We start from the raw sequence: 27,526 nt of genomic DNA, 5'->3' as shown, positions 1-27,526 counted from the left end.
GAAAAGCGGTGTCAGCCCAACACCTCTAACTCCCCCTCTCTGGTAGAGCAGGGGCCTGCAGCCTCCATGTCTCCTCTGCCTTCTGTCTCTCCTGAGCGGACCCTATCAGCATCCTGACATGCAGCCCAGTGACTATTACGAGAAACACTGAGAACCACTGACGCTATAAGGTGAGTTTAGTACTCTCAACAACCTGGGAATAGAAGTGGCAAAAGCCTACAGAGGGAACCAGTCAAGGGGGTGACTAGCTATGTGTGCACAGCACAGATCAGGCAGGGAGGGTTCTGAGGTCATGGGAAAAGCAGTGTCGAGATGGCTGATAAGAGGGGCCCTGTCTGGTTCACAATGCAGAAAGCCACACAGGGAATGAGGCCCAGAAAAATGAAGGAGGGAATGAGACTCCCAAAAAAGTGTGGGGGTGCCCCCCCACAGGTGCCTAACGCATTTTAAATGTTCAGCAAGTGTATGAAATGTTGAATAAAGGAATGAGCAGAAGGATACCCATCACTCAACCTCTCCAGTGTGTCCAGGGGTAGAGCCTTGACTTACTTTTACTACCTATCCCCCCCAAGCACCTGCCCTATGTTAATGACTCTCGGGTTTGCACACATCTTCAGCCCCATCTCAAGCCAGGAAAAAGCAACCTGAAAGTGCCTCCAGCCAGAAAAGCATCACTGGATCTTGAACTACTGTCAGCATTAGGTCCACATGGAACTTTTATCAAAGCATTTTAGTAATAAAAGTGCTATTTCACATTCAGAGAATTTTACCTATCCCAAGTGCCTTTACTGGCCTCATTTTCATTTAAAGTCTCACAATGAACTTGGTAGCTGGCATTATTTTAGCCGTTTCACTAATGTGAAAAGCAAGAGAAATTAAATCCATGCTCACTATCATAGAATCAGCTGTGCTCTCGATGCACTGCCCCTGAGTCCACTCGGCAGGTCTATAATAAAATTTAAATTGAAAAAATCATTCATGTTAATGTCTATTTTTAATAGTTTCCGGGAACAGAGTCTAAAACTGGGAAGCTTTGTCAAGTTACCATAACTTTGTAACTACAGGGATGAAAATACCTCGATTTCAAATGAGACAGGTAGCCAATAATAAAGAGCCTACATTTGATGCCAGAGAAGTCCCACCTTGTATTTTGAAATTAGTCCGCTCTGGCTTTCTCGTTGTCCAAGTAATTGCTCAGCCCTTGTCATGTAGGAGTCGAGCTCCTTCTGTGATTCTTCCATCTTCAGCCTGACATCCAGGTTGAACTCGGCATCAGCTGAGTTTTTTAACGCGGCAACTAATTTTACCATACTGATCTGCAGAGACAAAAAAAAAATTCTCAACGCCTGACCCAGCTGTTCAGTAAGTCATAAATTAATAAATACATTCTTTGAGTAGTAACTCTTAAATTCCCACTAGATATAAAAATAGCCTATTTATTATATTGGTATTTTCTAATATGCTCTGAATTATTTAAAATACATATATAAAATGCAAAAGTAATATTCTATAAAACACTGCCCATGTCTAGGGCAACCCCTCCCTCTCTTCCCCATCCTCCCAATGACCACTCACTTTTAAAGACAAATTCATTAACTAGGAAATATTAAAGAGAGACCTGAACTTTCTCTTTGGCTTCTTGAATCTTTGTCTGAAGCCCAACTGTGAGAACATGTTGAAGGGACTCCTGGCTTGAAATATTTTGTACATCCATTTGTAAGATATCTTCAGTTCTAGAAACAAGCTCCTCATACATAGAGCCTTTGGCAATAAGGTGCTATTAAAACAAAGTGAGACCACAACAAAAATTCTGATTAAACTTTAAACATTGGCCTTAATCTCATCACAAAATCATAAAAATGAGGTAAATCCCAAATGAGATAAATCTGTACTCTAGAAATGTTATTTTAAAAATTCATTTTGAAACTTTGTATCAGTACAGACTCTGAGAAACATAGGCTTTTACAGATTATTCTTTATACAGTAAGCATGGCAATAAACTAAAGCCTAGAAGTAATGCAACGCCAATTGACAGAAAATAAGTTGAGTGAATAGTAATAAATTTTAAAATGAAGTTGTTCTAAGTCAAATCAGTTGGAAAGAAATAGAGTAACCGTTACTGGAGAAAATGACTACTGGAAAATAAATCTTTTTAAAACTATGCTTTCTACCACATACTAAAAATAAGTTTCAGATGGATCAGAAAGTTACATATAAAATAGGAAACTATGAAACAGAAGAAATTATCCATGAAAACTAACATACTCTCTCTGGGTATGAAGCAATTTTGGGGGGGTAAGATTAAAACATAAACAAAGATTTTCTATGTAAAATAAAATAAACAACCTAAAAGTCCATGAATTGGTAAAAATATATGCCATACAAATGAAAATGTGTCATGACTCAAAGAGCTTATAAATTCTGTAAGAGAAGTACCAAGATCCCCCCCCATTCAGAAAACACATAAACAGATAATTTACAGAAACAAATGGTTGAATAATACATAACAGATAGTTCAACCTTACATGTAATAAAATAAGTACAAATTCAAAAAATAACAAGGTACTGCTTTTCAATTATCAAATCAGCAAAAAAATTAATCACAACTCAAGGATAGTCTGAGTATGATAATATAGAAATCACACTTTGATATCAACTAGATAAATGCTGACTTTATTTATCTTAGAGCAGTGGGATCATGGTAATTTTTATTTTCTTTATCCTTTTGTGCAATATTTGAATGTACTACATTCATTTATCATTTTAATGTTTTTCTCTTTTTCATTATTAAAGTAACAAAAGCTCACATTAAAAAACTCAGAAATGGAAAGGTACAGAATGTAAATCAAAAGCTTCTCTTCTTCCCCATTCTTCCCTTTGTGGCCATTTAAGTCAATCATTCACACATTCATTTTAAAAATACTTGGTTTGCATCTACTAGGCAACAGGAATTGTGCTAAGAGTGGGACATAATACAGGATCAACACAGAATTAGTTCTCTGTTTATCTTTACACACATTTTTCTATGGATGTAAAAGCATGAAGTATAAAATGCAATTGTTTTATCCTCAACGTTACTCATTATCAGGGAAATACAAATCAAAACTATGATGAAATACCATCTCACAACTGTCAAAATGGCTAAAATTAACAAGAGACAACAGGTGATGGCAAGGATAAAGGGGAACCCTCTTATACTGTTGGTGGGAATGCAAATGGCACAGCCATTCTGGAAAAGAGCATGGAACTTCCTCAAAAAGCCAAAAGTAGAACTACCCTACGATCCAGCAATTGCACTATTAGGTATTTACCCAAAGGATACAAAAATATACATTCGAAGGGGTACATGCACCCCAATGTTTATAGCAGCATTATCAACAATAGCTAAACTATGGAAAGAATCCAAATGTCCACCCACCGATGAATGGATAAAGATTGTATTTATACAATGGAATTACTCATCCATCAAAAAGAATGAAACCTTGCCATTTGCAACAAAGTAAATGAAGCTACAGTGTATTAGGCTATGCAGAATAAGTCAATCAGAGAAAGACAAATACCACATGATTTCATTCATATGTGGAATTTAAGAAACAAAACAAAACAGATGAACATTTGGGAGGGTGCAAAAAGACAGAGGGGGGAAACGAATTATAAGAAACTCTTCTTTTTTTTTTTTTTTTTTTTAAGATTTTATTTATTTATTTGATAGATCACAAGTAGCCAGAGAGGCAGGCAGAGAGAGAAGCAAGCAGGCTCTCCTGAGCAGAGAGCCCTAAGCGGGACTTAATTCCAGGATCCTGAGACCATGACCTGAGCCGAAGGCAGAGGCTTAACCCACTGAGACACCCAGGCACCCCAAGAGACTCTTAACTACAAAGAACAAACAGGGTTGATGGAGGGAGTTGGGTCGGGGACAGGCTAGATGGGAGATGGGTATTAAGGAGGGCAGTTGTGATGATGAGCACTGGGGTTCCATGTAAATGATGAACTGCTGAACTCGATTTCTGAAATTAATATTGAACTGTATGTCAACTAACTAAAATTTAAATTAAAAAAAACGATTTTAAAAACCATTTTTAAAAATCATATCACCTATACTGCTCAGCAATTTGCATTTCTTTTTTTTCCCCTTAAGATTTATTTATTTATTTGACAGAGAAACAGCATGAGAGGGAACACAAGCTGGGGGAGTGCGAGAAGGAGAAGCAGACTCCCCGATGAGCAGGGAGCCCGATGTAGGGCTCAATCCCAGGACCCCAGGATCATAACCTGAGCCTAAGGCAGAAGCTTAACAACTGAACCACCCAGGAGCCCCAGCAATTCTTTTTTTTTTTTAATTTTATTTATTTGACAGAGAGAGACAAAGCAAGCAAGGGAACACAAGCAGGGGGAGTGGGAGAGAGAGAAGCAGGCTCCCCACCGAGCATGGAGCCCCATGTGGGGCCTAATCCCAGGGCCCTGGGATCATGACACAAGCTGAAGGCAGATGCTTAACAACTGAGCCATCCAGATGCCCCGCAATTTGCATTTCTTTATGCACCATATATCTTGCTCTAGTAAAGAGCTACTTAATTCCTTGTTAACATAAATATATTCCAGTATGTTTGTATTTTCATTGTTTACAGAAGGCTTTAAAATATTGAATTTCTCATTCCTTGCTCATTTCTTTCACTAAAATAAATTCTAGTTATAGCAAAACAATAAATATAAAAATAAAATAAAAATAAATAAAAGCACTGACAGATGGCACAGGTTAACTTTTTTTAATATTTACAAAGCAACAAAAAATACCATTCTGGGGCACCTGTGTGGCTCAGTGGGTTAAGCCTCTGCCTTCAGCTCAGGTCATGATCTCAGGGTCCTGGGATGGAGCCCCGCATGGGACTCTCTGCTCAGTGGGGAGCCTGCTTCCCCCACTCTCTCTCTGCCTGCCTCTCTGCCTACTTGTGATCTCTGTCAAATAAATTAATAAAATCCTTTTTTAGAAAACCATTACTATAAACCATGAAAACACAAAATGCTATATAAACACCTTTCAGAAAGGCAGGTTTAAAAAAATAATTATATAAATATTCCTTTATCCCAGGAACTTTCCATCTTGTTGTAATTTATGACATGCTCCATAAGTTTTATAGCTGAGCGGGAACTCAGTAAAAACCTCAATTGTAACTTCTTTCCCAGGAGAACTGAATGATATTAAAACACACTCTTGCCTCATTGCTTTTCAATGAGTTGAACTGCCAGAGAATAAAGACAGAGCGGTTTTAACAACATCCGTCACCCTCCCTGCATCAAGGAAGGAAGGGAAAGTGGCTTAATCAGTGGGTGAGCTTTCAAAGCACGGATCCTATAATCTCTTATAGTCACAGGGCACTGACCTATCTGACACATCATGTCCCCACTGCCCCTGGAAACAAGAGAATATTTTAATCTCCATTCTGTAGCTGGGAAAATTAGTTCAAGAATTGAGAGTCATAAGGTAGTATTGGTGGTCTCCTAACCTATTCTCTGTCTTCAAGCAAAATCACAGCAAATGATCCAGGGATGACAATCCATGCAGTTATTAAAACTCTGAACAAAGAAAACTCAAACAGTCCTATTACTACTTATTTTTTTTTTTAAGATTTTATTTATTTAGAAATAGAGAGAATGAGCAGGGTGGGGGGGCCAGGGAGAGAAGGAGAAAGAATCTCAAGCAGACTCTCCACTGAGCACAGAGCCCAAGAAAAAGCTCCATCCCACGACCCTAAGATCATGACCTGAGCCAAAATCAAGAGTCAGACACTCAACTGAGTCACACAGGCACCCCCTATTACTACTTACTTTAAAACTGTATTTATCGGGGTGTCTGGGTGGCTCAGTGGGTTAAGCCTCTGCCTTCGGCTCAGGTCATGATCCCAGGGTCCTGGGATCGAGCCCCGCATCGGGCTCTCTGCTCTGCAGGGAGCCTGCTTCCTCCTCTCTCTCTGCCTGCCTCTCTACCTACTTGTGATCTCTGTCAGATAAATAAAGAAAAAATCTTTAAAAAACAAAACAAAACTGTATTTATCTTTTTTTTTTTAAGATCTTATTTATTCACCTGAGACAGAGATACAGAGAAAGAGAGCATGAGCAGGGGGAGGGAGAGGGAGAAGCAAACTTCCACTGAGCCAGGAGCCTGATGCGGGGCTCCATCACAGGACCCTGGGATCATGACCTGAGCTGAAGGCAGACGCTTAACCATCTGAGCCACCCCGGTGCCTCAAAACCTTATATTTATCTTAATACTTAAGTCCACAACCATGAAATCTATCCTTTTAATACTTTTACACTCATACCTGCAAACGCTCTTCCACTGAGGCATCGACACCCTCTTGATGTCTCAGAAGCTCCAAAAGAGATTCGGTTTCTGCCTCCCAGATTTCCACTTGCCCAATGAGTTTTTCAACCTCTTCAGCCACTTGAAATTGCCCTGTGAATTCATTTTCTTTTTCACGTTCTTCCCCAGCCTACAACAGTCACAATTATTGCTAAGAACAACATTTATATTAGAAAAGAATTTTCAGTTAAAAAAAGGAAGTTGTGTATTTTTTTCCTGAAGACAGCTAATTCAACCTATTTATTTTAGTAACTTAAAACCTAGTTTTGGGACAATGATAATAGCACTTTATGATCGTATTAATCACTTTAGAAAGCAAAAATTTTGTTCACATATATTTCCTTTTTTTTTTTTTTTTTAAGATTTTATTGATTTGAGAGAGAGAGAGAGAGAGCACGAGCATGGGGAGGGCCAAAGGGAGAAGCAGATGCCCCACTGAGCAGGGAGTCCACACGGGGCTTGATCCCAAGACCCTGGGATCATGAACTGAGCTGAAGGCAGATGCTTCACCAACTGAGCCACCCAGGTGCTCCATGTACACATATATTTTCTTAATGAGAATATCATTCCTATCATTTATTTACTATCAGCTCCACTTTACAGATAAAAAGATTAAGGGTTAGGAAATTAGGGTAATGACTCTACAGAAATGTCTAAAACTCATATACAATTTAACTAAACACAACTCTGTGCAACAGTAGCTGTGAAACATCATCACCAGGAAGGGACTCGGAATCCAGCTTCAACACAAGGCTTCAAAATGAAGCCTTGTCCCATTAATCATCTCTCAGTAGCCTGTAGGCTGTTATGCTGCTGCTTTATACCTTACATGATAGATCCATTCGTAAAGTTGTTGTTAATCGACTGTATCTTAAACGTTTTAGAAGAAAATAGTATTCCACATTCTTATATTCTAAAAGCATACTGCACAACTTCAGATCTTTCAAGACTATCTCTATCTCTCATCAGGTCTCCTTATGGTGGGAAACACTGGCATTCCATCAGGGCCACTGGCCAAAGCCAGTGAAAACTTAGTTCAGGTGAAGTTGGATCCATTATTATTTGGAAGGGGGCACATTTCGTAAATCCCAGGTATTATATCTTACATGTATATAATTCTTTCTTTGTTCCTTTTCCGTAGTCTTGTCTATATACTAAATCATTGTCCAAATTTTCCAACAAAACAAGAAATAAAGATTATATTGTCCCCCGTTGTACAGAAAGGAAGCAAGACACAGGCCAGGGGCTAGACAAAAGCTGGGCAGTCCCTGAGCACAAGTCAGAAATCATCTGAAGAAAATATCAACTCTGTTTCCACAGTCTAGATGTCATGGCTGCTTCTGCATGCCTGTGAAAGTCCTCAGCGAGTAAGAGACACAGACTTGGACAGTGAAAGCTCCTTCATGAAGGGATCCACTTACACATTCTAGTGGAAAATGACCATACTTTAAATGTTATCCAATAATCACATTTACCACTGTTTCAACAATATGCTTTTATCAAAAGAAAAACAGCCAAGTTGGGGCACCTGAGTGGCTCTGTCGGTTAAGCATCCAACTCTTGATTTCAGTGCAGGTCTCGATCTCAGGGTCATGAGGTCAAGCCCTGCTCTGGGCTCCATGCATGGAGCCTACTTAAAAAAACTTTTTGTTAAATCGCCAAGTTATTTCTATATACAAATGAAATATATAAAATATAACTATTTTACCTTTATATTCTGATTATGATTTTCAGGAAGTTCTATTGACATATCTCTTGAAAAATCAACAGTTGGTTTTCCTTCTTTAGGTAGCTGAGCATTTTCATAATTTTCAAAATCGGGCTGATCCTGTTTTTTTATAAGTGGAAGGTTCATCTCCTATAAAAAATGTCATGAAACTTAAAGCCCATATTTTTTATGTGAAGTTATATTATTACCAACCATAAATGGACATAATATATTCAATGTATTTCTGGGACTTATCACTTAATAACAGTGTTATAAAGAATGAGTATTTCCCCAAAAAAACCTGTCTTGAATTACTAAGAAACAATAATTTAATCATTTAAATTCAAAAATTATTAATTAAAGGTCTACTTTTATAAGGCACTATGCTAACTATAAAGCTATATAAAGCTTGGCGTATGTTCTCAAGAAACTTGAAATCGGTAGGTAAAAATGCTTATGTTATTCTATTAATAGTAAATGAATTTCAACTAGAAAGCAATATATTACTTTTCCACACAAAAACCTGCACATAAACATTCACAGCAACATTATTAGTAATAGACAAAAAGGTGGAAAGAAGCCAGTGCGCATGAACTGATCAATGCATAAGTAAAATGTTGGGTACCCATAAAATAGATTATTATTTGCCATAAAAAGAAATGGAAGTACTGATACATGCTACAACACAGATGAACCTTGAAAACATTATGCTAAGTGAAAAAAGGCAAGAAACACAAGACCAGATATTACATGATCCCATCTGAGAGAAATATCCAGAAAAGGCAAATCTACTGAGACATAAAGTGGATTAGTGGCTGCTGAGGAGACTGGGAGAAGGTGGGAAGTGACGACTAAGGGGTACAGAGCTTCCTTAGGAGGTGACAAAAATGTTCAAAAATGTGCGATGGTGATGGCCACACAACTCTGAATATACTCAACACGTTGAGTTACACCCTTCAAATGAGTGACCTGTATGGCATGGGAGTTATAGCTCAATGAAACTGTTACGAAAAAAACAAAAACAAAACCAAAAAAACTTACAAGCTGAGTTTTGGTAATAAATTTTCTCCATCTTTTATTCAGCCTTCTCAGTTCTTTAGAAATAGATGATCCAACTACATCATTACTGACTTTAATCAGGAAATTTCCCACTTCGTTTAAAGTAGTATGTTCTACATTCCATTGGGATAGTGTCTCAAAGGGCACCTACACAACACAGAAGCAACACATTTTAATGACATTAATACTTGTCTTTCTATTATCCAGAAGAGATCTTTACTAAGGTTGATTCTAAGCAAAAGCGAATGTGAGGTTCTTAGGGATTCTGAGCCTTCCCTTCCCTGTTGGACTAGCTCTTCATTCCTGATCACTAATTGGCAGACACCAGCTGTCTGTCATCACTTCTGGTCCTAAACTTTTAGGAAGCAACTGATGTTCTTTCTTTCTTTTTTTTTTTTTTTTTAAGATTGTATGTATGTATGTATGTATGTATTTATTTGCGCGTGCACGGGAGAGGGAGAGATAGAGAGAGAGAGAGAGAGAGAGAGAAAGCGCGCGCGTGTGCGCGCACGGACAGGGGGAGGGAGAAGCAGACTCCCTGCTGATCAGGGAGCCCCATGTGGGACTCCATCCTGGGATCCCTGGATCATGACCTGAGCCAAAGGCAGACACTTAACCAACTGAAATACCCAGGCACCCCTGATGTTCTATCTTTCTTAAGTGGTTAATGAACTTGGAGCAAAGGTTCTCAAGCATTTATCAGTTCATGGTCCCCTAAATGTCTCAGTAATTTTTTGATAGAGTCCCTAGGCCAGATTTATCTTACAGGTCTTATTTTCAAGTAGGCGGGTCCAAACCACTTAGTAGTTATGTGCTGCATGGTGTCCTACAGACTGATGGTGTGTTTCCTTCAAACATTAAATTATTGTGAAAGTCCTCTTTGGCAGCTCAGGACACCTCAGCACAGAGTTTGGAAACTGCAAGGCTTAGTGTGTTGCTTTTCTCAGTTATGTGAATTTTCATAAAAGATCTTTAATGGATGGAGGTAGAGAGTATAATGCTAAGCAAAGTCAGTCAGTCAGAGAAAGACAAATACCATATGATTATACTCATGTGTGGAATTTAAGAAACTAAGCTAAGGGACAAAGAGAGAGAGAGAGAGAGAGGTGGGAGGAACCAAGAAACAGACTCTTAACTATAGAGAACAAACTGATGGCCACTAGAGGGAAGGTAATTGGGGGGATGGGAGAAATAGGTGAAGAAGATTAAGGAGTAAATTTGTCCTTATGAGCACTGGGTGCCGCACCCAAGTGTTGAATCACTACATTGTACAAATGAAATTAATATTACACAGTATGTTAACCGACTAAAATTAAATTAAAACTTTTAAAAAAATCTTTAAACACATGAGTGTTGAAAGTCAAAGATTCAGATTTGTAGTATCACTACAGGAGACAGGGAGAATGACTCACTAACCCCTCAAATATTCTTCCTGCATTCCTACACGTATCCCAAATTTTACTTTCATATAAACAGTCCATTTCAGCTGGGTAACTTTAGTTTCTATTTGGAAAATGTTTAACCTGTCTATATCTATTTGCAACAGGGAAAAACAAATGAAAGAAAGAAACACTACCTCAGAGAATAATCATAAAACAGATTATTACATGACTAGCAAATGAAAAGAATAATGAATGACACTGAAATTTCTTCCATGCCTCTCCACATAAGTCTAAGGTATTTTCATTTTCTTCCTCTAGAAACTCAGAGATTTTAGAGCTGAAATGTATTCAACCAAATGGAAAAATAAAACTTTTTAAAATATCAACTTTAGTTAAATGTATCTATAAGCTATCAAATACTCCAAGTCTTCTATTTTCTTTCCAAAGAACTTAGCAATATATCTTTCAAAAACTACACTGTATGTGTGTGTGCGTGTGTGTGTGTGTGTGTGTGTATGTGTGTTTAACACCTATAATGAGGAGAAAACTTCCTTTTGACAATTATATTAGAAAGAAACTAAACTCTTTCCAATACCTTAAAGAATTTTTCCAAGAGTCATGTTTACTTTCCCTGGCCTCTCATTTTTGGATTGAAAATGAGGATCTCCAAACAAAATGGAAGAAAAAAAAAAAAAGAAAAGAAAGTAAAACTGAGGAGGTACCATTAGACTGAAAATACCTCTTTAATCTGTTCCTTCTTTGTCTCCTCAAAACAAGCCTTGAGTAAGCGAAGTTTTTCCATATAAGTAGCCCAACATGTCAGAACTTTTTGTAGAGTGGATTTCACATTATATATATATTTTTTATACATACAAACATTATATTCCACCATGGTATATTCTTTACTAATATCCTGATATTCTCCAGCTATAATGTTAACAAAACAAGAAAGTAATCTCAGAAAACAGTTTATTATTAATAAAAATCATACTCTTAAGAAAAATACTTGTATATTAATTGACAGTGTTGAAATAAATAAATACTCGATAATATTAAAAGTGAATGCAAGGGTTTTCAAAAAAAAAAAAAAAAATACGTAAAACCAATTCCTAAAACATGAAGGTATAAAGTAAGCAAAACAGATAAAATGCTATTTTTAAGTGATGGTCATTCCATCAAAAAGTAACTATACAGCTTTACCTAAATTCTTATGGATTTCTTCACATTTCTGAAAGGAAGTTTCAAGTTGAGCTAGGAATTCTTTTTCTTCGATAAATTTCTGGGAGGGAAAGGAAAAAAAAAACATTGACAGTTTTTTTACTATTTAAAATGTGCCAGATAGAGACATAAATATTGATGAAACACGTAGGCACCAAAATTTCTTTAAGGCCTAAATACTGTATATTTGGGTAGAAGAGAAGAGCAGGTCATGAAGAAAGACAGTTAAGACCTAAGAAATAGAAGTAGGAGCATGAACACTAGGCAGGTATGAGACCTGACAAAGTTTATCTTACTGTAGTGATACAGTTCTAGAGTGGTTTTCCTCCTGCAGGAAAAGACAAGTGAAGTACAGAATTTTCAAAAATCTCCTGTTTCATGTATTTATTAATATTACATAATTTATATCAGTTTCTCTTATTTTGCACATTTAATAACCAATAATTTTGATTAGACATATTATATTATGCTATAAATAGTTACCACCTGTCACATAAAAACATTTGAGACACTGATATTAGTCAAATTATGTGTCCTATGCAAGTAAACTCTGCTATGGAAAAATGCAGAGTTAACTAAAAACTCCTATTTATTGTGCACTTACTAGGCTCCAATGGTATGATTACTTAAATGGAAAAATGAGAAATCAAAGAATGCAAAAGAAAGAAAGATATTCAAAACCTAGTCTAATTTAGAATGATGCCTCCTATTCGGGAATGTATAGTGTTTAAATCATCCACTGTAAATACATCTCTCTTCAACATCTTTTTCAATTTTTGCACTGCAAAATACAACCTTGGATTTTTCCAAGATTTTGGGGGTCTCATTCCACAAAGAAGGGAACAGAAAGAATGATAAGTCCTAATTGTAGAAATTTCTAGGATGCTTTTAATTTACAAATGAACATATATATATTTAAGTCGTTGCAACACTTTCTCCCTATAAATTGCAAGAACCAAACCCCCTCTCCAAGAAAAGCCTCAAGACAAAATACACTGTCTTTCCCACTCTTAGAATTTGAAAGGCTAAGACGAAATGTTCTAAGAAAAAAACTAATTTTTGAATGAAACCATGAATCTGAGTGGGAAAAAAATATTAAACAAGTGAAAGTGGGAACTGTTAACGGAAATAACGTTGAAACATCTTCCAACTATTATGTTAAGTAGCCTGGCTAACTGACTCTCCCCTGGTAAGGTAAATAATGCTGTTTTCTCTTTCTTCTTCCTCCCACTGTCTGTTTATGTGACTATCTATATACTTCTGCTCTCCAGGCAATTTTAAGTTAATGAAAGCTACCAAGAAAACTCATCTCAAAACCTGAAAAGGTGAAGGGAAACTGTGCCAAGGAAAAATGCAAACCCAGCTCCCAGACATGGAGAATACTGTCTACGACACAAAGTAAAAAGCTTACATGCCAGTCTTCCAGCAACAATTCCACAGATTCTTTGTTCCCATATTTGATGTTCCAAACATCCAACTTTAATTTCACTTCATCTAGCAAACCAAGAACTGAGCACTTATAGTAATGAAATTCTAGACGTGGAATGAATTTTTTCCCCGAAATGTTGTTGATTCTGGAAAATATTGCAGGTTTTAGAGTTTAACTTAGTATTATTCCCCGAATGCGAGATAATCTATTTGGCATTTCTAAAAATATTGGGTCTTTGGCTTTTTATTTTAAACACATGGAACTCAGATGTATCCTCAAATCTTTTTTTTTTTTTTTTTTTTTTTAAAGTAAGCTCTACTATGCCCAATATGGAGCTTGAACTCGGGACCCTGAGATCAGAAGTCACATGCTCTACCAACCAGGGCAGTCAGGTGCCCCAACTCTTCTTTTTTCTTAAAACAAAACAAAACAAACAAACAGAAAACCCCAAAGTAAAACAAACATTGTGGCTAAATATAAAACAAGTCCTCCTGAGATTAAAAAAAAAAACATCTAACAGAACATTTTCTGAACAAATGATTCCCCTATTTAAAAAATCCTACAATAAATGTTAATCTCCAAAATATTCTACCCAGTTTGTAAACTTTTCTATAACTGAACGCAACGATAATTTCAACATTTACATATTCAAACAGCTTTCCTATTAAGGCTAACGCCCTCTCGTTATCATTCTAGTGAATTACTTATGAATGATGAGAAAAGTGGAGCGGAGGTGGACAACCATGAGTTCAATAATCTCTCTGTTTATCCTATTTTGGAGTTTACAGAGGGCTTTCAAATACGACCTCCCATTTCACCCAGTATCCCTGTGAGACATGAACCTGGCGATTATTGTCTTCCTGTATTTAAAATGAGGCTATACCCTCAGAAAGACAGTAATGTCATCAAAACTCAGATACAGAGCTCAGTTCCTGACTCCACATCCAGAACTTTGCCCATCGCCATCATAGGCTGAGAGAGGAAGCATGGTTAGCATGATACAATGTTACTATCACCCAGAACCTGAAGGTACTATTCATCAAGATTTCAAGAATACTTGTCAGAAAGTATCGAAAAATGTGTCATTCTCTGGTCCCTGCGGCCTCCTATTAGGGCTCAAACAGGAATGGTCTCAGCAGTGGTGAAGGGAAAGTGTTACAAACCGTCTTTTCATTTCCTCCAGTTTCTTAGGTGGTACCGGTGGCAAATGTAGTTCATCTCCATTTTTGAATGTCAGAAGAGTATTGGAATGACAATCACATTTGTCCATCAGACTCTGGAAAGAAATTCAGCATGACATGAACCAGACTTCTTGCCACATGTTGTAACTGGGGGTTTGTTCATCTCATTTGCTCTGGGCATGTCTTTTCCCCCCCCCAAAATCATAAAGCCGTTACTTTTTTTTTAACTAAAACTTCGCAAATGAGTATGTTCAACCTAAGTGCTTTAAACTGGAACGTTTTACAGAGGGGCAGACTGTAGATTCTTTGGTAAAAGCATTATCAAAATCTTTTGTTTTTGGATTTCTTTTCCATTCCTTTGTGGGTTCACGTGCTATAAACATCACATATCAAACTCATTCGGGCCATTTTACTGAGAACTCAATCTCCCACATTTTAGACCAGTCTCTTCCCTCCTTTTTGGTCAGGCTTTTCAATTGCTTTAGAACTGACTAGACTCTACCTTATTGTTTCCAGCTTGAACTAGCAGAATGCCCATGAAGAAAGTGAAGGTATCTATGGCTCCCCAAAATCCCCACGAGAATCGTTCTGAACCATCCTCAAATACCCACTGTATTTCCTTCCCTTCTCCCTAGGACACAGTCTTCCTCAAGAACAGTCTCTAACAAAGCACAGATTTTTCCACGTTTCTTTTTTATATTCCAACCTTGATTAAAGTAATTTTCTCTTGTATTAGAGCCATGGCTGCACAGTAATCCTGGGAAGCCGGCAAATCTTCATCTATAAGCTCCTCTACCTTCTGGAGCCAGGCTTCAATTTGACATAGCGGTGAGGGCAAGGCACGATTCAGCTCTGTTTCCCACATATTAATCTGAAAAAAACAAAAATCTGTGCTTCAGCCGACGCTCTTCTAAAGTTTACTTCTTTGGGGATACCTGGGTGGCTCCAGTCAGTTGAGCAACTGACTCTTGGTTTTGACTCTGGTCTCAGGGTGGTGAGATCGAGCCCCACCACAGGCTCCACACTCAGTGGGGGGTCTGCTTGGGATTCTCTCCCTCATCCTCTACATCTCCCCCTCCCTCACTCACACATCCTCTCTCTCTCTCTCTCTCTCTCAAATAAATAAACAAAGCTCTTGCTTCCTCAGCCTTCCCATCACTCCGTGCACCCAGAAGAGTCACACAAACGCCAACTACTTATTTCTCCAAACACTGACGGCACTCCCAAGGTGTTGAGTCTTGCTGTCCCTTCCACCTGGATCTCTTCCCCACTAAGGACCCTCAGAACTCACTCCCAAATTGATTGACTGGTTTGCTCATTCATTCATTCACTCACTCATTCATCCCGCAAACATTTATTAATAATCTATTTTGCTAATAACTGATAGAGCTATAAAAATCTTCCAGAAAGGAGAAGGGGCATGTGGTGGTTGCACACCATAGAGTACATATAGCAATTAGACACAAATTACATGTACATTGGAACAGTGGAGCATTTTAAATATACATGCTCAAAAATTTAAGAAGCAGAATAACATATAACATCGATTTACGTAATTTACAAATATATGAGCATACAAATATAATATGTATTTTGAGAGAACATACAGAACAAAAAGATACACCTTAAGCACATCACAATAGTGGCCTAGGGAGAAAGGGAAATGGAAGGAGGGCCTGGGTCTAGAAGGAAACACAAATTAAACAAGTAAATAAAAGTAAGAGTAGGACCTTGCCCAAATCCATGTGCCAAGAAGGGAAGAGTAAGTAACACAACACTCAATATCTAAGGGTCAATCAGATAAATATAAAAAACAGAAAAACAAAAAAACTACAAGTCTTGCCTGAAGCACATAGTGGGGGAAGCAAAGTACATGATTACAGTTAACTGTGGTCAGCGATGTAACAGAGCCAAACATAGGGGCCCAGGGAAGACCCTGGAAGAACCTGATTATGATACAGGGAATTCTTTTTGTTTCTTTTTCTTTTTCTTTTTTTTTTAATTATTTTTTTGTCTTTCAAATTTTTATTTAAATTCCAGTTCGTTAATATTCTGTGTAATATCAGCTTCAGGTGGAGACTTCAGTGATTCATTATTTAACATACAACACCCACTGCTCATCTCAAGTGCCCTCCTTAATCCCCATTAGCCATCTAACCCACCTCCCCTCCAGCAAACCTGTTTGTTCTCTATAGTTAAGAGTCTGTTTCCCAGTTTGTTTCCACCCCCCCACCCCGCACCCCACCAGTCATCTGTTTTGTTTCCTAAACTCCAGAGACAAAGGAAACAAAAGGAAAAATGAACTAATGGGACTTAATCAAGATAAAAAAGCTTCTATCCAGTAAAGGAAACAATCAACAAAAATAAGCAGTGACCTTCAGAATGTGAGAAGACATTTGCAAATGACATATCTGATATAGGGTTAGTATCCAAAATATATGAAGAATTTATCAAACTCAACATACAAAAAACCAAAAATCCAGTTAAAAAATGGGCAGAAGACACGAATAGACATTTTTCCAAAGAAGACATCCAGATGGCTAACAGACACATGAAACGATGCTCAACATCAGGGAAATGCAAATCAAAACTACAATGAGATATCACCTCACACCAGTCAGAGAGGAAAAAAAATAAAACAAGATGAAACTAGAGAGGGAGATAAACCATAATAGACTCTTAATCATAGGAAATAAAACTGAGAGTTGCTGGAGGGGAGAGGCATGAAGGGGTGGGGAAACTGGGTGAGGGACACTGGGGAGGGAACATGATGTAATCAGCACTGGGTGTTCTATCCAATCGATGAATCACTGACCTCTACCTCTGCAAGTAACAACATCGTATATATGAATTAATCGAATTTAAATAAAAAAATTTTTAAGACTGTGGTTTTTATCTGAACTCACACAGCTCTATTCTGTTTTTTTACAGTATTCTCATTCCAAAGACACCTACTGCCATGAAGATCAAGACAATTTAAAATGCGTTTCATTCAAATAACTTTCCCTAATGAAAGTGTGAGTTTTAAAAAAAGAAAAAGAAAGCATGAGTTTTAAATCTGTATTTCTCTTTCCATTATATTTCTACTGAATGAATTGCCACAATTCTTAAACTGATTTTAAATAGAGGAAAGAAAAAGCAAAATTACACTTTTAAAAGAATAGAGTTATCTGATTCATCACTAACTGACTGAAAAATATTTATCAGGTACCACTGTATGCAGGACAAATATCAAAAAGAAACATATGAGCCAATACTCAAGTATAAAGATGTTAAACGAGCAAAAAGCTAGGGTTCTTAAAGGCAGTCAAATGGAACTAACTATTCATAAACTAGAAGCATTAAATATAGTTCTCACATTGTTTACTCTTTTTTTTTAGGTTTATTGAGGTGTAATTGACAAAACTGTAAGATATTTAAAGTGTTGATCATGGTGATTTGATACACATATACTTCGTGGAAGGATTCCCACTATCTAGTAAATTAACACATCCAATCACTTCATGCATTTATCCTTTTTTTTGGTGAAAACATTTAAATTCAACTCTTTTAATAAATTTTAATGATTTAATACAGTATTAACCAAGTACAGCCATTGTGTGACCTTACTCAACTTACAGCTGGAAGTTTGTACCCTTTTACCAACTTCTATTCCCTCTATGCTCCAATCCGCACAACTTTTCTCCTTGCTGTTTCTGAGTCTGACTCCATTTTTAAAGATTCCACATGTAAAGAATATCATGTCGTATGTTGTTTTACTTCCGTTGCTTGTTAAGTTTATCTTCTCAAACAACATAGGGCAAAAGGCAACTCTACAATCTTAAATCATTAAGTGTATGTGATTAAGGCTCCAGTTGGAAAAGAACGAAAGAAGTTTTTATTATTATGAAATTTTAATATGTTCTTTCATTATACCCAAATTATTTGTGTGTTTGCCAAAATAAGTCAGAAATTTGCTACATGACTGGGTTAAAGAGAGGCTAAGAACATCAGCTCTAGTTCAACTGATGATCTTTTCACACCTAAAAGAAAGCTGTATACATTCTGGTTGGAATAGAACGTGTTCTTTCTGCCTGGGAGCTGTTCTCTGTGTAATGGTACTCTGTGTACAGAAATGGTTCTCTGTGTACAGAAGAGGAAAAGTAGAAGATGATATTTACCTTTTATTTCTCTTCCTTCTCACTTACCACAGAAAAAAACTGGCTCCACACTTTCTTAAGTTTGGAAATTACTTTTGCACTTGGATGGAAATTTGTATCTGGTCTGCCTTGATCTTGTCAGGTCAAAATAACATAATATTGCTATTTTGCATAGCTGGCTTAAAATGAAACCATTCACTGTGATGCTTTGAGTTAACTGTGTGCTCAAACAACTGAACCAGAAACTGTCTAAATGGTATTGACTTTTATACACCTGATGGCTTCAAAGTTAGTATGTCTCCTTTGCCACACCAAGACAATGAGCTCTATTATATCCAACTAAGGAATGGATTTTCAAGCTATTATCAATTTGCGGCAGTTACTCATGCAAAAATAGTTTTTTTAGTGTTTTTTTCATTATTCTGGGCACTTTTTCCAAATCATACTTAATAAAATCATGCCAGGTCTTTGCCACCTGGAACATTATTAACTCTACAGACAATATCTTCTTCCTCTCCCATTTTGTTGAGTATTTGTAACGGAGAGATACTGCCCTTTGCAAGGGTCAGTTTCAAAGCAGGGCAATGAGCCCTGCCCCTTGATGGGAAGGTTTCCAGAGCTTTGTCAGTTCTCCCAAATTAGGTACTTGGAGAGGGTGGCTCTTTTAAGCTAACCTGACTATTTAACAACCTTCCTAAATGATGTGAAATATGTATTCTGAAAACAGGCTAGCAACTCCTGACAGCCACGAGGCTTGAGCAGGTATCAAAAAACTTTCCCAGGGCCAAAGAGTATTTTTGACTTGCTGACCATAAAATCTCTGTTGCAACTCTGTAAATTCACCAAAAATCATTTAATTTATCAATTTAAAATGAATGAATTGTATAGTATGTAAATTATACCTCAATAAAGATGTTTAAAAAAAAAAAAAAAGAATGAAGGTGGGCACCTGGGTGGCTCAGTAGGTTAGGCATCCAACTCTTGATTTTGGCACAGGTCATGATTTCAGGATCAGGAGATCAAGCCCCACATCCAGCTCCCCACTCAGCAGGGAGTCTCCCTGAGATTCTCTCTCCAACTCCCTCTGCCCCTCACCCTGTGCCCTCTCTTTCTCTCTCTCTAAAATAAAAAATAAAACCTAAAGTAAAAAATAAACCTTAAAAAAAAAAGAATATAAGTGGGCGCCTGGGTGGCTCAGTGGGTTAAGCCGCTGCCTTCGGCTCAGGTCATGATCTCAGGGTCCTGGGATCGAGTCCCGCATCGGGCTCTCTGCTCAGCAGGGAGCCTGCTTCCTCCTCTCTCTCTCTCTGCCTGCCTCTCTGCCTACTTGTGATGTCTCTCTGTCAAATAAATAAATAAAATCTTTAAAAAAAAAAAAGAATATAAGCAAAATAAAGACATTCAGAAATAAAAGAAAACTAAGAGAATTTGTTCCCCCAGACCTGCATTATAAGGTAAGTTAAAGTTTTTTCAGGCTGAAGGGAAATGAGTTCAGATGGAAACTCAGACCTCTAAAAAGGAATGAAGAACATTGGAAATGATAAACGTCTAGATAAATATAAGAGACTTTTTTTTTCTCTTAATTTGTTTAAAATGTATGACTATTTTCAGCAAAAATTTATAACATGATTTTGGGGGCTTTAAAACATGTTTGTGGCATATATATATTTATATATAAAGAAGGTAGAGCGTAAAGAATGACAAATAAATAAATCAATTTAATTGCAAGATTTCTACAGAAGAAAGTTATCTACCTATGATGACTTAAAAGTTGTATAAGTAGACTATAAGAAAATTTTTTAAAGATTTTATTTATTTATTGAGAGAGAGAGAGAATACAGAGAGAGGGAAAAGCAGAACCCCCCAGCCCCACTGAGCAGGGAGCCCATTGTGGGTATCAATCCCAGGACCCTGAGATCATGAACAGAGCTGAAAGCAAACTTAACTGACTAAACCACTCAGACACTCCGTAGACTGTAAAACTTTTTAAATGTTTACTGTAATCTCACTAGAAATCTGATACAAAGCAGTAGAGCTAAAAAGCCAATAGATACATTAAAATGAAATTCTAAAAATTATTAAGATAAAGCAAGGCAGGAAAAGAATAAAGATATAAAAACAGAGGGAATTAACAGAAAAAATGAGTAAAATGGTATACCCAAATTGAATCATATCAATAATTCCATTAAATATTAACTAACAAAGCTCTCCAACTAAAAGGTAGAGATTATCATGAGGGATAAGAAAGCAAGATCCAACCATACACTGCCCATCAGAGATGCATTTTTTTTTTTTAAGATTTTATTTACTTATTTGACACAGAGAGAGAGATCCCAAGTAGGCAGAGAGGCAGGCAAAGAGAAAGGGGGAGGCAGGCTCCCGGCTGAGCAGAGAGCCCGATGCAGGGCTCGATCCCAGGACCCTGGGATCATGACCTGAGCCAAAGGCAGAGGCTTTAACCCACTGAGCCACCCAGGTGCCCCCAGAGATGCATTTTAAATATAAAGACTCAAATAGATTGAAAACAAATGAAGGAAAAATATGTATCACACAGTCAGCGTAAGACTGGAATGATCATACTGATATTAGATTACGTGGACATAAAAAAAGAAAAGTATTACCAGAGATAAACAAAAATGTTTCACACTAATAAAAGTGGCAATTCATCAGGGAGACATAACAACCATAAACATACACAACTAATAAAGTTTTAAAATACATGAAGCATAATCTGACAGCAGCAACAGAATGATTCTATAGATTTAATAGCCCTCTCTCAGCAATTGATAGAACTAAGCACAATGTCATTCAAGACATAGATAATCTGACACTATCAACCACCTTATCTTAACTGATATCTGTTGAATGCTATGTCAAGGGCACCTGGTGGCTCAGTGGATTGGGCATCTGCCTTCAGCTTAGGTCATTCTGGGTGTCCTGGGATCGAGCCCCACTCAGGCTCCCTGCTCAGCAGGGGAGTCTGCTTCTCCCTCTCCCTCTGCCATTCCCTCTGCTCATTCTCTCACTCTCTCAAATAAATAAAAATGAAAAAGCAAGCAAGCAAGCTGTATCAAATAACCACAGAATACACCAACATGCACTACATCTGGGCACCTGGGTGGGTCAGGCCATTAAGTGCTTGCCTTTGGCTCAGGTCATGATCCTAGGGTCCCGGGAAGAGCTCAGCATTGGGTTCCCTGCTTTTCCTTCTCCACCCTGCTCCTACTCTCTCTCACTATCTCTGTCTCTTTCTCTCTGTCTCTAATAAATAAATCAATCTTTAAAACGAACAAACAAACAAAAATGCACTTCATCCTGGGTCATAACATAAATCCCAATCAACTGCAAACAATTGAAATCACACAGATATATTCAGACACACATACACGTTCATCTTCACACATTCTCTCTAGGCTTGTCCCTGACCCCCTTCAAGCATCTGTTAATAGTGATACATGATACTGGTCCTTGGTAGAGATGAGGCTGCAGGTCAATCAGATTATATAGATAATCTACTGGGCCAAACCAATCACTGAGGACAAATATAAAAACTTTGAATAAGCGGTTTCTCTAAGCAGTATGCTATAAATTTCTATTAAATCTTAATCACCCCTCAAATGAGGCTATGGAAAAAATAAAAGAATACTCTCCCAAAGTTCTAATATAGCATCCACTCTTTCACAGAATTTCTCACGGAAGGCTAAAGTAATCATCCAACAAAGCTGCCTCACGAAAATGCTCCTCCAATCAGTATAACACAGTAACCTGGTAGGTGAGGCCGTCCCAGGCTTCTCTCAACTGTAACTGATCTTCATCCAGCTCATCCAGATTCCTTTTTACTGGCAGGATATCCAAAAAGGGCTTTTTCTCTTCATTGAATGACTCCAAAAAGGACAGCAGACTCTACAATCGGAAGAATATTTTAAAGACAGAAATTTTTTATCAATTTCTGAAATGTAATCTGCTATTTTAAGGTCTGTAACTGTAGGTCACATTTAAATGGATCCTCTCACTGCTCTGGTGTCTTTCGTCAGTGCACCCCGATCACTCGAGTGCCGTCACAGTAACGAAAGGTCCCAGCTTGTGTCTCGTGTCAGTACTGCTGGATGTCTACTGGAAGTGGTTGGCTAGGTCACCCAGCTCGACAGGATGACTCCTGAGGCCATATGGAGAATGTGAGTTGGTATGTCCTCCCCAAACATGGATTCCCGACAAAATAAGGATGAGTCGAAGAGAAAACTATACAGCAGCAGCGATCACGTGTCAACGTGTCTATCATTAACTGCGTGTAAGCCAGTGCTGCCCAAGTCAAAGGACCTTAGAAAATACTCTGTCCCTGCCTGCAAAAATTTAATAAATAAAGCTGTCCTTGGTTCAGATTTGTGCGAAATGTTAGTGCTGAAGAGTCATCAACTCCAGAAATAGTATTTCAAACATTATTCATCATAATTGGCAGCATTTTAAGTTGGCGTGCCTGGCTAGCTCAGTTGGGAGAGTATGCCACTCTTGATCTTGATCTTGGGGTCATGAGTTTGAGACCCATGTTTGGAGTAGAGCTTACTTTTAAAAACAAACAAACAAACAAATAAATTAAAAGATTAAGTTTTACGAGCCAACCAAGAGATAATTATTGTAATTCTGATTATGAATAACTTCATACAGCCTTTTATTTAAGAAACTCGCATCTGTGGTACATTACTAAATCAACGACATTATGTGAGAGCAACGTACTTCCAGGGGACGCTTAGCACCTCGTCGGTAAAAAACATCAGGCCAAGGGTGCCTGAGTGTCTCAGTTGGCTAAGCATTTGCCTTTGGCTTAGGTCATGATCCCCAGGCTCTGGGATCGAGCCCCAAAAGTTGGGCTCCGTGGTCAGCAGGGAGTCTACTTGTCCCTCTCCCTCTGCCTCTGCCCCTCCCCGTGCTTGTGCTAGCTTTCTCTCTCTCTCTCCCTAATAAATAAAATCTTAAAAAAAAAACAAAAAAACCCACATCAGGCCAGAACAAAGATAGGAGCACAGAGGCTGAAGCAGCTCAGATGAAAGGAATATGAGAGCGTCCTGTCCCTTTCTTCCCTGATGCCTCTAAACCCACAAGGATGCTGTCGCCAGCAAGTCGCACCCCCTCCCCCCCCCCCGATCCATGGCAGGATCGGAAAAGCTGGCTTCATCCGACTCCCTCAGACAGGGAAGCCGAGCTCGGAGGGCCTCTCACGCGTACGAGTCTGTCTGCTTTATTCAGGAAGGAGGACTGGTGGGGGGCAGAGCTGCAGAGTCGGGAGGTTCTGAGGAACAGAGCGGAAGAATCCTCACCTGGGCTCCTACTAGTCTCTTTCAAGTTGGTACTAGGAAAAACCGCCTAACCTGGAGAAGCCCAGGACGCAAAGGGAGCCGGGCTTCCAAGCCAGACTTCACTCAAATCCCACCTCTGCCTCTCAGTAGCTATGTGACCTCAGACATGTCGCTTGATGCCTCTAAGACTTGTCTTCATCTGTAAAACTGGAAGAGCAATCCCACACTCAAAGTAAAATGCTGATCGGCAAGGCGCCGGGTATAGAGCGCCTGTTCAAATGCGGGGACAATTAACAGGTGTCATTTTTCCTCAAAGGACACCCTGACTGAGGCCCTGTCTTGTGATAATTCGGGGCTGGCTTCACTTCTGATTTCCTGATCTTTTTTCATTCAGTCCCGACTGGGGACTGGCAGACTTACTGCATGAGGGAAGATTGTACATGTCCTAGGTTTGGGGGCCAATGGCATCTGTGGCGACACTTGACTCTGCCTAAGCAACGTGCAAAGCAGCCGCGAGCAGTACCTGAGCGGGTGTGGCTCTCTTCCAGGAACACTGGATCGCAAAACCCGGTGATGGGACCCACAAACCAGTTTGCCACACCCTGCTCTAAAAGCTTGCTGTTCAAAGGACCCACAGGACCAGGCATCAGCACCTTGCTGGAAAGGTAGAGACCCAGGCCCCACCCCGGAACTACTCCGTTAGAATCCACATTCGATTTAACAAGACTGCGCAGGTCATTCACACGCACGTCAGAGTTTGAGAAGCACTGTCTCTGAACTCGATGCTAAAACTCAGAGTCTGGTTAGTGTTTAAATAATTACCCTGAAGAGGTTTTTTCCAAAAACATTCTACTCTTCCTTAACAGTAAGCTACAAATAAATTGCTGTTTAAAGTCATACTTACTTCATACTTTTTAGAGTAGGTCTCATTTTCTGAGTCCTTTAGGGCTTTCTGTAGTTTTTTCTCTTGTAGAGTTAACCAGATGACAGCATCTTTCATCTTGCCCTAAAATTCACACACACACATTTAAAAAACTACCCTGAATAGACTTGGAGATTTTTTTTAATCATAAAATTAACAACTTCAAACATCAGTGAAATAATGCAATCATTACACACCAGTGACTCACGGTGGCAAAGAAGAATTGTGCTTGTGCACATAACACCTTGAATTTTTTTAAATGGATTGAAACTAGCACCTGAATATAACGTGCTAAAGAGACAGGGCAAGCAAGCCCTTATTTATTTATTTATTTATTTATTTATTTATTTATTATTTATTTTTGGCTTATCCATTTCCATTATTCCTCAATTTTAGAGAACATTATTCTAAATTACTCATTTATAGTAGGCCTTTCAAAACATTGCTTCCCAATACACCTAAATACAGCTTAATTCAAGCACTATTTATACCCAAATACATGGACATCAAAAATATCTTGAACATTTTAAAGACCCTAAAAATAACGCTGCCAACAGTTTGGGTTTGGCTGTCCTGTGAATGTGAGCAACAACTATTTTTTCTTAGACTCTCGCTGGTCTACATTTGAAAGCAAAATTTACTGCCAGAGGATAAAGCCAAGGACGTTACATCTTATTTCCATTCTCCTTTAACCTTCATTTAAGCTTCTCTTTCTATTAAGCAGGAGTGTTTTTGATATACTTTTGCATCTGATTTCATGGACAGCTGAATTTTTCACGTTATTTTTTAATAAGAAAGTTAATTAGAAAAGAGTAGCTCCCCAGCAGGTCAGAAATAAGTGAACTGAATTATACGCCTGCATCCCAGCTTGAGTTTCTGTTCCAGAGTCAGCAACAATCTGGCAGTGGGGCCTCAAATGTAACAGTTGGAAAAACACAGGCCTCAATTTGTCACATAAAATGTGACAATACGACTGCATGTAAACACGTCTGAGGAAGTAGTTTAAATAAAGATTAAAATAATATTCAAAACCACTTTAAACTCACAGCACTCATTTACCTCCACAGCGACAGAATAAATGTTTATTTGCATCTCACTGATTTTTATGAAATTTGCACCCAAAACATTTTGCGAACCTAACTGGAAGTCAAAGGAAAAAAATGGAATAATCAAATGGCGAGCTGAGAGTGATTCAAGCACACCTCAACAGACAACAATGAAGAGTAGAACACACTGCTTCCGTTTTTCATAAATTACACAATCCCAGTTCTATGTAGTCAAAGAACAGGTAAAATGGAAATGTGCTAAAATTAGCTTGCCATGATGGTTGCACAACTATGTAAATATACCAAAACCCACTGAATTGTAAACTTTAAATGGTTTAATTTTATGGCATGTGAATTATATCTCAAAAAAACTGTTAAAATTCAAACAGACAAAAATTAGAATGTTTTAAAAGCCTGCTAAACTTAATTTGTCTTCTAGAATACCTATGTAAAAGTTATTTTAGATAATTCAGCAAAGTTTCATTAGTTACCACTTTTAACTTAAAATTTTTATTAAAACAGGCAACACTAATCCACAGTGAAAGAAATTAGAATACTGGTTGCCCAGGGTGGGGGGTACAGATGAGGAAGAGGCACAGTGGAACATTCTAGGTAGCAGAAATGTGTTACATCATGACTGTTGCATGGTTAACACGGGTGTAGGTATTTGTCAAAACTCACAGAACTGCACTTTTAAGCTCTACATGCAAATTATACCTTAATTTAAAAAATTAAGCCACTAGTAGGGTACAACAAAAACGCGGTTGAGTCATACTTCTAAGGAAGGACGTACCTGAGCTTTATCTCTAGTCTCTGCTGCATCCTTCGAATACCGTAGAAATTGAGCCACGTAGGTCATGATGGACTTTTCGTCAGGATTAACAACATCCACATCTGGAAGAGATGCCACACTGTTCATCAGCTATAACTGTGACTTACTGTAATTACTACACAAAACAGGCTAGACCATAAGACAGTCTTGAAATGAACCGAAGGAGTTAACCGGCCGTGCAGTCTCTGGTCAGCGGCCCTTGCTCCAAGTCTGTGCAGTGGCTCAGAGCTTAGATCCAGAGTCAAACAGGGCTGAGTTGAATCTTGCCAGTAGTATGTGCACAGCCTCAATTTCCACCTTGCATGCTGTCTGGATAAGGGCAAGAGTAGTCGGGGAGGGCAGAAAGGAGAAAATACAGCCTTCCTCCTTACAGAGACACGATACGGAAACTCCTCCAGGAGAGGAAAAGTGTAGGAACATACAGCAACTGGAATCCATTCCCATCACTCGGGTCTCAGCAAGTGTGCAGTAAAGCATTTCCAAAAGCATATGTTGGGATCCCTGGGGTGGCTCAGTTGTTTAAGCGTCTGCGTTTGGCTCAGGTCGTGATCCCAGGGTCCTGGGATTGAGTCTTGTGTCGGACTCCTTGCTCAGCAGGCAGCCTGCTTCTCCCTCTCTTTTTCCCTCTCCCTGTCACTTCCCCTGCTTGTGCACTGTCTCTGACGAACAAAAGCATATGTTGTACGGCAGACTTACTCAAGACATCCACAAGATTTTATTTGTTCATTTGTGGAACAAATACATTTACTGAGAGCCTTTTCTGGCCAGTCCTTGTGGTACATTAACAAAGTCCATGGTGAGATAAATCAGACAATGCTGAGTTAAACAAAGTAAAAATATTATAAATCCCTTAAATGCAGAACTTCTCCAGGTATCTAATAAATCAGATAGATCACAAAATCACAAGAAAGTGATCAATACACTACAGACAAAATGAGCACATAATTTGGGGATGTCT

General features: G+C 38.3%; 1 protein-coding gene across 11 annotated transcripts in view; it reads right to left on the bottom strand.

Moving 5' to 3' along the window:
- Positions 1-27,526, bottom strand: part of SYNE2 (spectrin repeat containing nuclear envelope protein 2) — a 330,018-nt gene that overhangs the window by 204,315 nt on the left and 98,177 nt on the right. For all 11 annotated transcript variants that reach the window (XM_032344453.1, XM_032344442.1, XM_032344445.1 and 8 more), the window contains exons 9-21: positions 26,530-26,630; positions 24,673-24,774; positions 22,243-22,380; positions 15,045-15,209; positions 14,321-14,433; positions 13,140-13,302; positions 11,711-11,789; positions 11,250-11,437; positions 9,111-9,275; positions 8,070-8,219; positions 6,321-6,491; positions 1,619-1,777; positions 1,143-1,316 (exon numbers count right to left, since the gene is read on the bottom strand). In XM_032344453.1, the coding sequence (XP_032200344.1) occupies positions 1,143-1,316; positions 1,619-1,777; positions 6,321-6,491; positions 8,070-8,219; positions 9,111-9,275; positions 11,250-11,437; positions 11,711-11,789; positions 13,140-13,302; positions 14,321-14,433; positions 15,045-15,209; positions 22,243-22,380; positions 24,673-24,774; positions 26,530-26,630 (1,868 nt within the window). The remainder of the gene's footprint in view (positions 1-1,142; positions 1,317-1,618; positions 1,778-6,320; positions 6,492-8,069; positions 8,220-9,110; positions 9,276-11,249; positions 11,438-11,710; positions 11,790-13,139; positions 13,303-14,320; positions 14,434-15,044; positions 15,210-22,242; positions 22,381-24,672; positions 24,775-26,529; positions 26,631-27,526) is intronic.

Source organism: Mustela erminea, chromosome 5 (assembly GCF_009829155.1).
Source record: "Mustela erminea isolate mMusErm1 chromosome 5, mMusErm1.Pri, whole genome shotgun sequence".
Lineage (NCBI taxonomy): Eukaryota > Metazoa > Chordata > Mammalia > Carnivora > Mustelidae > Mustela > Mustela erminea.
The sequence above is the reverse complement of the archived record's forward strand: the minus strand, read 5'-3'. Positions and strand labels throughout refer to the sequence as shown.